This window comes from Pyrus communis, chromosome 10 (genome assembly GCF_963583255.1).
Source record: "Pyrus communis chromosome 10, drPyrComm1.1, whole genome shotgun sequence".
NCBI classification, from domain to species: Eukaryota; Viridiplantae; Streptophyta; class Magnoliopsida; order Rosales; family Rosaceae; genus Pyrus; species Pyrus communis.
In genome coordinates this window covers 25579788-25591748 of record NC_084812.1, presented here as the reverse complement: position 1 = coordinate 25591748, position 11961 = coordinate 25579788, and the positions used below count along the sequence as shown (strand labels likewise).

At 44.1% G+C, this 11961-nt stretch overlaps 1 protein-coding gene across 1 annotated transcript; it reads left to right on the top strand.

Moving 5' to 3' along the window:
• The first annotated feature begins 1270 nt into the window (after window positions 1–1270).
• On the top strand, window positions 1271–1618 carry LOC137748080 (glyoxylase I 4-like). Its single transcript, XM_068488173.1, has one exon. It carries the CDS (start codon window positions 1271–1273, stop codon window positions 1616–1618), a length of 348 nt encoding a protein of 115 aa, XP_068344274.1.
• The last annotated feature ends 10343 nt before the right edge of the window (window positions 1619–11961 follow it).

Genomic DNA, 11961 nt, shown 5'->3' with positions numbered 1-11961 from the left:
TCCAAATAAATTATCAAATTCCCAGATATACCCCTGTGATCGAACATCTAAATTACGTTTTGCCATCCTAGTTTAAGCGTTTTTCAATTTTATCCTTTAATTTCGTTTTTTATATAATGAAATGTTGCACAGAGGATGAGAAAATAAATTAGTATAAAAGCATAATACTCGTCATCAACGAGATTCGAGTCTAAGACATTTCACTTATATATGAAGTAAAAGTACAAATTAAATGACAATTTTGTGCTCCTAGTTGGTAGTTATCTAATAGTCCAAGTAAACTTCAAAACCCGTTGCTGGTGTGGAAACTAGACTTGTGGTTAGGGAGAGACTAAAATGTCTTTGTGAATCTTCTCGGCTCTTGGAAGGGATGGATAACCGTGGCTTGCCACTAATTGTCCCTCATTTTTCCCCAAAAAAAAAAAAAAAAAAATCATCCAAGTAAACAATTATTTCTTTAATCTTTGGATTGCAAAAATTTCTTTCCTGAAAAAGAAATGTTACTTGTCATTAATGTACACTTCTTAACTCGTATGTTGAAGATCTTGTATAAGTTCAATTGTCGCAAATAATAAGTTTGATACCAAAAAATTATGCTTAACCTATTGTGCGGTTTACCCAAAACCTTCTTTAGGATAATTCTAATTCATAATTTGACATTTTAGAAAACGAAAGTTGATTCTCAATTGTATGAGTTGAAGAATTGAGTAGGAAGTTACTTTTGTAAAAATCAATATCCTCGTATCTTGATCCTAACTCAATAGTCGGCTCTCCTTCACAACTTGAACTACCTCCAAGAGGTTCCGAGTTAACGATCATCGATACTTTGCTAGCTAGGTTTGTCCCAGCAAATAAAGCATTTGGACTTTTCAATTCAAAGTAACGGGGAATTTTTTATTCTGATGGGAATACGGATGATATATCACGTGTTTTTATAGAAGTGGTGAAAAATTTTATTTTTTAAGTTATTAACTTTTTAACACACGTATCCCACTATTTATTGACACATCATGTACCACCCCATGTAACGATTACACTGAAAAATCTCTCCAAAGTAACCTCGTCACCACCAGTCCATAACCCAGGGGTCTTCTGCAGACTATACACATGTAATTCACTTCCCATGCAGCTTACTCCACGTGTCAATATTGGTTCACAGATTTCTAAATAGAAAACGCTGCTAAACTCTAAACCCTAAACCCTAAACCTCAAACCCCAAACCCCGCTGGCTAAGGCAAAGCAAAGAAAGTAAAATTAAGAGAAACTGTCGATGCAGAGGAAGCTGGAAAAACCCAGCGAGAGAAGGAATGATCAGAAAAGCAAAAGCAACCATGAGGAACAACAGCAACACAGCAAGGAAAAAGATGAGCAGAAGGAAGAAGACGACTCACTTCCCCTAATGGCGTTGAACCACATGTCCAGGCTGTGCAGAAATGTGGAGGAGTCGGTGGATTTCTACACCAAAGTGTCAGGGTTTGTGAAGATTGAGAGGCCGCCAGCTTTTGATTTTGATGGGGCTTGGTTGTTTAATTATGGAGTTGGGATTCACTTGGTGCAGTCTGAGGATGAGGAGAGGCTTCCACATAATCCAGATCACTTGGATCCCATGGACGGTTAATATCTCCTTCCAGGTTCCAAATGAAATTAATTTAAGTCATTCAACTATTGAAAAAAAAAAACTTAGATGAATTTAGTTTTGACTAAGAGTAATGCTATGTAAACTAAATTTGTGAACTAAATGATGTGTCACCAATAATAAATAAGCACGTTAACCAACACTTAATGATCTAATCATCAACTTTCATGTCATTTAGTTTACAAAAATTTAGTTTGTATATTTAGTCTCTTTAACATTATCATTTGACTAATAGTCAATTTAGTCATCTTTGAGATGACGATGGTGACACACCCCGACCGAGATCGGAGCGTGCTGGCCGTCACACGAAGGTGACGTAGCCATGTGCACGTGCGGAAGCTAATAAAACAGTAATAAAAGATACGAATAAATAAAAACTAGCATACAAGGTATTAGAATAAGTGCTAGTAAGTGAGATACAATTTCAGAGCAGGTCTATAGCAGCCCAGCAAAAACGACAACAGTAGTATGCCCGAAAGCGACCCTACAATGTGGAGTGTCTGTCAGAACGCCGGAAAGCTCTCAAGGGAAACCACCGCAACGGCTAAGCAAACTAGAACCTGGAGGGGCGCAAAACAAAAGCGTGAGTGGGCAAAAACAAAGCTCTTTGAAAATCATTTAGCAAAATACATTCTAACCCCTCGCCGTAAAACCTGTATACTTCCCAGAAAATATATATATACGCATAGTACATGTGTTAAGCATGCTCAAATATATGCCATATGCTCGATAATATGCCATGCCGACATCTCATAAAGATATGCAAGTGCTCAGGTATAATCTTATCAACATCGTGTAATCTGGCAGCCGGAGTCACCTAACGTGACCTGTACGGCTGCATATAGAGCTCTAATCTCAATCTCAATATCTGAACCTGACCACGAGTCGGAACCACCTAAAGTGGTCTGTACGACAGGACTGGGTGTAAATAAGTGCTACGATCACGTGAAGCCTGAGCGAATAATCGCGGGTCACCTACAAGTCGGAACCACCTAATGTGGTCTGTACGACAGGCCTGTGCACCTAGCTTGGATCCAAGCTGAGCCTAAGGTGCGAGAGGTGAACATCACGTGAAAGCCTGTGCCCTGCTCAGGGCGGGAACACTAACACCGGGGGTGCAGGTTATGAGCTCTCTAAACATCTCAAACAACTGCTGAAAGTAAATGCGAATACCACTTACCTGGCACTTACCTGTGCGTCCACAGCACCCAATATGCATATATATATGTATGCCACTACTAATGCGTGCAATGATGCATAAACGATAATAATAACATGCATGGCATAAGACAAATAATCCTTTTTAAATCAATTTCTGGGAATATAAATGTATATAGGTATATACGGAAAACAAAAGCCCACTCACTGGTATGTAGAAGGGTCGTAGCCCCCCTGTCTCGCGTGTGCACGCTCGTCCTCGGGGTACGTGTCACCTAAATGCGAAACAACTATAAAAACGTTAATTTTAAAGCACATAACCCGTTTCTCGTAAAAACTTCTCATACATTGCTCAAAATGGACAAAGGAATATACCAACGTGCTCTACACAACCTCAGGATCACAACCATATTTTTAAAATAATTTTTGGACCCCGCACGCGCCCGCACGCGCGGCCACGTGCCAGGCACACTGACGGTGTCAACAGACGCCGTCAGGAATATTCCGTCAAACTGACGGAATATTCCGTTAAAACTAACCGGATCCGTTAACGGCGTTAGGAATATTCCGTCAGAATTGACGGAATATTCCATCGCCTTCTTCATTCGATCGCCGGCGACGTCGCCGGCGCCGGAAACTGGGAAAACCTGCAACTTGGGTTTTCTCGCTCATTTTTCATCCGTTTTTCGTGATTCTTGGACCAAACGAAAGCCCTAGACTAGTAGAACATATCCCAACAAGTTTTAAGGGCTAAAACTAAGAGATTATACCTGTCCAAAAACTCCAAGCTCGGCCAACTTCGAACCAGGCCTTCCCGACGTCCAAATTCGTCCAACGAGCTACTCCAACGCTCCTGGGAACCTCACCAACACAACTACAAGCTTCAAATGTCCAAAAATCAAGTAAATTAATGTTGTATGAACAGTGCTCAAATCGGAAAACCTTGAAACGACGTGAAAGTGGTGGTTTCCCTACCTGAAAACGGTACGTCTGTGTTCCCCTCGACTTCACGATCACAACTGTACGCTTGGTTTCCTCGATCCACTAGGATTTGGTGGGTTTTGTGTGTGTCCGTACGTATGTGTTTGTGATAACGGGAAGGAAGAGAGAGACAGATGAGAGACAGAGACAGAGAAAGGGTAGAGAGAGACAGGGAGTGTGCAGGTGTGTGTGTGTGGCCCTAAGCTTGCCAACACCACACAAAACAACCAAAACAATAATACGAAACAAGTTAGGGGTAAAAGGGTCATTTCATATGCACGTTTCCGATGCTTCCGGGACGGGATGTCACAACCTTCCCACCTTATTAGAATTTCGTCCCGAAATTCAAAACAACCAAGTATAACCCCTAGTGGTCAAAGAACAATCGAGGATACAAATCCCTTATCCGATCTTCTGTCTCCCACGTAGCTTCCTCAACTGAATGGTTCCTCCACAAAACCTTCACTAAATTCACCGTCTTGTTCCTCAGAACCTTCTCTTTCCAATCGATGATCGTCACTGGTTCCTCGTCGTACGTCAAATCCGGATTAATCTCAAGTGGTTGAGGAGGTATCACATGAGATGGATCAGCAACATAGTGTCGGAGCATAGACACGTGAAAAACATTATGCACTCTCGCCAACTCCGGAGGCAACTCCAACCTATAAGCTACCTCACCAACTCGTTCTGTGACCACGTATGGTCCAATGTACCGGGGGCTCAACTTCCCTTTCTTTCCGAACCGCACAACACCTCTCCACGGTGAAAGCTTCAGAAATACCCAATCTCCGACCTCATAAGTTCTGTCCCTAGCATGCCGATCCGCTAGGCTCTTCTGCCTGTCCTGAGCTGCTTTCAGGTTAGACTTGATTACCTGAACATTCCGAGTAGTCTCCTCGACAATCTCCGGACCCACTAAAACTCTTTCTCCAACCTCTGACCAACACAACGGTGTGCGACAAGCTCTGCCATACAAGGCCTCAAATGGCGCCATGCCAATGCTCGAATGAAAACTATTGTTGTAAGCAAATTCCATTAAATCTAACCGCTGGTGCCAAGCGTCACCAAACTGTAACACCGAAGCTCGCAGCATATCCTCCAAAGTCTGAATAGTTCTCTCTGACTGTCCGTCCGTCTGTGGATGATACGCCGTACTGTAAAGTAATCTCGTGCCCAAAGCTTCCTGAAAAGCCACCCAAAACTTCGATGTAAATCGTGGATCACGATCCGAGATAATACTCACAGGGACACCATGATACTTCACAACCTTCGAGATAAACAATTCCGCTAAACGGCTCAAAGAATACTTCTCTCTCACTGGAATAAAATGAGCCGACTTAGTGAGTCGATCAACGATCACCCAAATGCCGTCAAAGCCATTTTGTGTACGCGGCAACTTGTACACAAAATCCATGGTGATATTTTCCCATTTCCACTCTGGAACGGGAAGTGGTTGCAACAACCCAAACGGCTTCTTCCTCTCCGCTTTAACTTGCTGACAAACAGCACACCTGCTCACATACTCGGCTATCTCCCTCTTCATACCCGGCCAATAATAAAACGGTCGAATGGTATGATACATTTTAGTAGCTCCTGGATGCATGGCATAAGCCGAGATATGTGCTTCATCGAGAATTTCCTTCTTCAATTCCCCACTATTAGGCACGAACATTCTACCTTCTAACATCAACATGCCATCTGAATCACGAACTCTGAGGTCTCGCCTCCTTCCTTGCTCTCGAGCCTGGATTAGTTCTTGAGTTTCCTGATCAGCTACCTGAACTTCAAGCACCCGATCAACAAGTATTGGCCTAACTTGAAAATTAGCAAGTAAAGCCACATCTCGGTCTTCTGTTTCTAACCTTACTCCCGTAGCACGCAAGTCCGCCAATAGAGGAATACGACTAGCGTACAACGCATTAATGCGACCCTGAGACTTCCTGCTAAGTGCATCCGCCACTACGTTCGCACGACCCGGATGGTAGTCAATCGTGCAATCGTAATCGCTGAGCAATTCCAACCACCTCCGCTGGCGAAGATTAAGCTCCTTCTGAGTAAAAAGATATTGGAGGCTCTTGTGATCTGTAAAGATCCTACACTTCTCTCCGTAAAGATAGTGTCTCCACAACTTCAACGCAAAGATGATAGCAGCCAACTCCAAATCATGTGTAGGGTAATTCGACTCATGAGGTTTCAACTGCCGCGAGGCATAAGCAATCACCCTACCATGCTGCATCAATACACATCCCATACCATTCAAAGAAGCATCACTGTAAACCTCAAAATCACCACTATCGTCTGGGAGTGCCAAAACAGGTGCATGAGTGAGACAATGCTTCAACTGCTGGAAACTCTGCTCATACCTATCATCCCACTCAAATTTAATATCCTTCCTCGTTAACCTCGTCAACGGCAAGGCAATCACCGAAAAATCCTTAACAAATCTCCGATAGTACCCTGCCAATCCAAGGAAACTTCTCACCTCGGTGACGGTTCGCGGTTGCTCCCAACTTTCTACAGCTGCAACCTTCTGAGGGTCAACCAAAATACCCTGAGCAGAAATGATGTGCCCCAAGAACGCAACTTGATCTAACCAAAATTGGCACTTGCTAAACTTAGCATATAGCTGGTGTTCCCTCAACCTCTTCAACACCAAAGTAAGATGTCGAACATGCTCCGCTTTTGACTTAGAATACACCAGAATATCGTCAATGAAGACAATAACAAATCTATCCAAGTAAGGTTGGAACACCCGGTTCATCAAATCCATAAAGGCGGCTGGTGCATTCGTCAAACCAAATGGCATAACCAGAAACTCGTAATGACCGTAACGAGTTCTGAATGCCGTCTTAGGGACATCATCCCTACTGATCTTCAGCTGATAGTAACCAGACCTCAAGTCTATTTTAGAGAACACACAAGCACCTCTCAGCTGATCGAACAAATCATCGATACGAGGCAATGGATAACGGTTTTTAATCGTCACCCGATTCAGTTGCCTGTAGTCGATGCACAGTCTCAAAGTTCCATCCTTCTTCCTCACAAACAGAACTGGAGCGCCCCAAGGCGAAGTACTAGGCTGAATAAATCCCTTATCCACTAACTCCTGCAGCTGAACTTTCAATTCCCTTAACTCCGCGGGAGCCATACGATAAGGAGTTAGAGAAATAGGATTTGTACCTGGAAGTAACTCAATAGTGAATTCTACGTCTCGATCTGGGGGTAAACCAGGTAAATCCTCTGGAAATACATCAGGGAAGTGTCTGACCAGTCTCACATCCTCCACTCTGCTAGTAACAGCCTCATCTAGCACCACATGAGCCAGATACCCCTGACAACCTTTGGATAACAACTTTTTCGCTCGCAGCGCCGAAATAACACCATGTCTCACCCCACTCTGCTCACCCACGAAAGTAACCACGGGTAGTCCAGATCGGTGAAATGTAACTACTTTCCCGTAACAGTCAATGTTGGCACGATAGAAGTGCAACCAATCCGTGCCCAGAATCACATCAAAGTCCACAATATCTAACGGGATAAGATCGGCTGATAAAACAACACCCTCTACGATTACTGGACACCCTGGGTACACACAATCTACAACACATGTCTCTCCTCTAGGCATAGCGAACTCTAAGTCATACCCTAGAGGTGTGGGGCGAGGTTGCGTCACGTGAGCAAATGTATGAGAAATTACGGAATGCGTAGCTCCACAATCAATTAAGACTCTAGCGAAACAACCAAGAATGTTCAACGTACCCATAATCAAATCCGGGTTGTTCTGAGCGTCCTGCAGAGAAATATTGTGAAGACGCCCCTGTCCCTGCTGACGCCCACCGCGGCCTCTGCTCGCCTGAACGCCGCGTCCCTGAGCACCACGCCCCTGACTGGGCTGACCCGACTGTCTCGAAGACCCTGCACTGCTAGTGGCAATCTCCCCCTGCTGAAACTGTCCTCCCTGATACCACTGAGAACCACCCGCTGGGGCTGGAGGATACGGCATATAGCCGCCTGAATACTGGGGATAGCCACCCTGGGAATAGGGATCCTGAGGGTATTGATACTGCCCCGGAGCATAAGGGACAGCATCACCCTGATAGTGGTAAGCACCACCTCGACTCGTCTGGCCGTAACTACTAGGACCTTGGATCTGCTGAAGTGGTGCAGGTGGTGGCATAAAGGTCTGCTGCGGTTTCTGCTGTTGCTGGCCCTGGGGACAATTCGCCGCTCTATGTCCCACCTGTCCACACGTGAAACAACCACTGCTACCACGTCTACACTCGCTGAAATGCCGGTTGTTACACCTGCGACAAACTGGGGCTCTGCCTCGCCCACCATCGCCCTGCCTCTGGCCTCTAGCACCACCAGAAAATCTACCTCCACGGCCCTGTCCAGTGGCACTGAAGCCACCACTCGAAGAACTCGAGCTAGCTCCACCTCTCTTGAAGTTCTGAGTCTGACGGGGCCCGAGCGATGCCTGACCTTTGCCTTTGTCGTCTTTCTTCGAATTACCGTCTTTCCCTTCATCACTATCGCTCGACATATTCTCAGAGTCTTCGATCCTCAACAATATCTCATAGAAGTCCTGGTAAGTCCCGCTGTGGACAGCAGTCGCCATCGAACGCCATTTCTTCTTAGTACCCTGGCGGAAGAGACGGAGCATCTCCGCCGGATTACCAGCGACATCAGGATGATAACGAGACAAATCCGTAAACTTGCGGTAGTACTCATTCGCTGACATCTTCCGCTGCTTCAGTTCAGTAAACTCCTGTTTCTTTCTATCGATGTACTCAGGGGGAACATACTTCCTTTTGAACAAATCTGTAAAAACATTCCAATCCGTCCTCTGCTCTGGAGTCAACCTACGAAGCGCCTGCTCCCACCAAGCTGCAGACTCAGTATCCAGGAACCATGTGGTCGTCTCGACCCACCTCTCCATAGGGAGATTTCCCTGGTTATGCAATACACGGAAGGTCTTCTCTACGTGTTCTAGCCAGCGCTCTGCATTCTCATGCCCCTCACTGCCCTTAAACTTATCCAACTTCAGATTATACATAGTCTCCAGAGGAGTCCTCTGGGGAGGGCGCATCACTGACTGAAGGGCTGTAGCAAAAGCTTCCCCCAACTGAGTAAGATCGGGGAAACTAGGCTCAGAAGAGCGACGAGGTTCCCGACGAGGCGGCATAGTTCTGACAGAAGACACCAAACCATTAGAATACTCACACAGACACAGGACTGCCAAACCTAGGCTCTGATACCAAACTGACACACCCCGACCGAGATCGGAGCGTGCTGGCCGTCACACGAAGGTGACGTAGCCATGTGCACGTGCGGAAGCTAATAAAACAGTAATAAAAGATACGAATAAATAAAAACTAGCATACAAGGTATTAGAATAAGTGCTAGTAAGTGAGATACAATTTCAGAGCAGGTCTATAGCAGCCCAACAAAAACGACAACAGTAGTATGCCCGAAAGCGACCCTACAATGTGGAGTGTCTGTCAGAACGCCGGAAAGCTCTCAAGGGAAACCACCGCAACGGCTAAGCAAACTAGAACCTGGAGGGGCGCAAAACAAAAGCGTGAGTGGGCAAAAACAAAGCTCTTTGAAAATCATTTAGCAAAAGACATTCTAACCCCTCGCCGTAAAACCTGTATACTTCCCAGAAAATATATATATACGCATAGTACATGTGTTAAGCATGCTCAAATATATGCCATATGCTCGATAATATGTCATGCCGACATCTCATAAAGATATGCAAGTGCTCAGGTATAATCTTATCAACATCGTGTAATCTGGCAGCCGGAGTCACCTAACGTGACCTGTACGGCTGCATATAGAGCTCTAATCTCAATCTCAATATCTGAACCTGACCACGAGTCGGAACCACCTAAAGTGGTCTGTACGACAGGACTGGTGTAAATAAGTGCTACGATCATGTGAAGCCTGGGCGAATAATCGCGGGTCACCTACAAGTCGGAACCACCTAATGTGGTCTGTACGACAGGCCTGTGCACCTAGCTTGGATCCAAGCTGAGCCTAAGGTGCGAGAGGTGAACATCACGTGAAAGCATGTGCCCTGCTCAGGGCGGGAGCACTAACACCGGGGGTGCAGGTTATGAGCTCTCTAAACATCTCAAACAACTGCTGAAAGTAAATGCGAATACCACTTACCTGGCACTTACCTGTGCGTCCACAGCACCCAATATGCATATATATATGTATGCCACTACTAATGCGTGCAATGAAGCATAAACGATAATAATAACATGCATGGCATAAGGCAAATAATCCTTTTTAAATCAATTTCTGGGAATATAAATGTATATAGGTATATACGGAAAACAAAAGCCCACTCACTGGTATGTAGAAGGGTCGTAGCCCCCCTGTCTCGCGTGTGCACGCTCGTCCTCGGGGTACGTGTCACCTAAATGCGAAACAACTATAAAAACGTTAATTTTAAAGCACATAACCCGTTTCTCGTAAAAACTTCTCATACATTGCTCAAAATGGACAAAGGAATATACCAACGTGCTCTACACAACCTCAGAATCACAACCATATTTTTAAAATAATTTTTGGACCCCGCACGCGCCCCCCACGCGCCAGCACAGGCACGGACCCACGCGCCCCCACGCGCGGCCACGTGCCAGGCACACTGACGGTGTCAACAGACGCCGTCAGGAATATTCCGTCAAACTGACGGAATATTCCGTTAAAACTAACCGGATCCGTTAACGGCGTTAGGAATATTCCGTCAGAATTGACGGAATATTCCATCGCCTTCTTCATTCGATCGCCGGCGACGTCGCCGGCGCCGGAAACTGGGAAAACCTGCAACTTGGGTTTTCTCGCTCATTTTTCATCCGTTTTTCGTGATTCTTGGACCAAACGAAAGCCCTAGACTAGTAGAACATATCCCAACAAGTTTTAAGGGCTAAAACTAAGAGATTATACCTGTCCAAAAACTCCAAGCTCGGCCAACTTCGAACCAGGCCTTCCCGACGTCCAAATTCGTCCAACGAGCTACTCCAATGCTCCTGGGAACCTCACCAACACAACTACAAGCTTCAAATGTCCAAAAATCAAGTAAATTAATGTTGTATGAACAGTGCTCAAATCGGAAAACCTTGAAACGACGTGAAAGTGGTGGTTTCCCTACCTGAAAACGGTACGTCTGTGTTCCCCTCGACTTCACGATCACAACTGTACGCTTGGTTTCCTCGATCCACTAGGATTTGGTGGGTTTTGTGTGTGTCCGTACGTATGTGTTTGTGATAACGGGAAGGAAGAGAGAGACAGATGAGAGACAGAGACAGAGAAAGGGTAGAGAGAGACAGGGAGTGTGCAGGTGTGTGTGTGTGGCCCTAAGCTTGCCAACACCACACAAAACAACCAAAACAATAATACGAAACAAGTTAGGGGTAAAAGGGTCATTTCATATGCACGTTTCCGATGCTTCCGGGACGGGATGTCACAGATGGTTAGTAAAAGATGGAACATACTATAAAATACTACTGAACGAGTATAATATGTGAAAAATTATTCGATCATTTTGCTAGAATACTATTTTGAAAAATTCGGCCATGTTATAAATTTTTAAAAATAATTATTTTAAGTATTTATTTATTTCTATTTCTTTAATAATGACGTATAAAAAAAGTCAATTTTGTATGTAGAGAAAATGTTTTTACTACGTCTATTAAACATGAAAAGTGTGTAAGTACGTGTACAATATGTTAGAGTTGTAAAAAAAAAAAATAATAATGAAAAGGGATCCAAAACCTTTCTTTTTTTTTTTTTGCCTAGGGATTCAAAACTTTGAGTTTTAACGGTAATGATAAAATAAAGGGTAAAATAAATAGTACCAAGATTGATTTTTTAGTATAAAAATGTGGTTTTCCGTTAAAGTGAACAATACCGAAAGTTTTCGTTAAAATTTCCTATAAAAATTATACTTTTACGAATTATTAAGAAGTGTACATAAAATAAAACATTTTTAAAAGTACATGCAAATATAATACGCCTACAATACGTGAGTGCGTCATCCACCATTTGCCATACGCGTCCTCGTGGTTTAATGGACTAGCATCTATATATATATATATATATATATATATAACTATTTTGTTTAAGTTTTCTTCGTTAATATATAATGTGATTGATACGATTAGAATTTGTAA

Excerpts from the sequence above, each read along its gene's own strand:
- LOC137748080 (XM_068488173.1), top strand. The coding sequence starts at position 1,271 with ATGCAGAGGAAGCTGGAAAAACCCAGCGAGAGAAGGAATGATCAGAAA.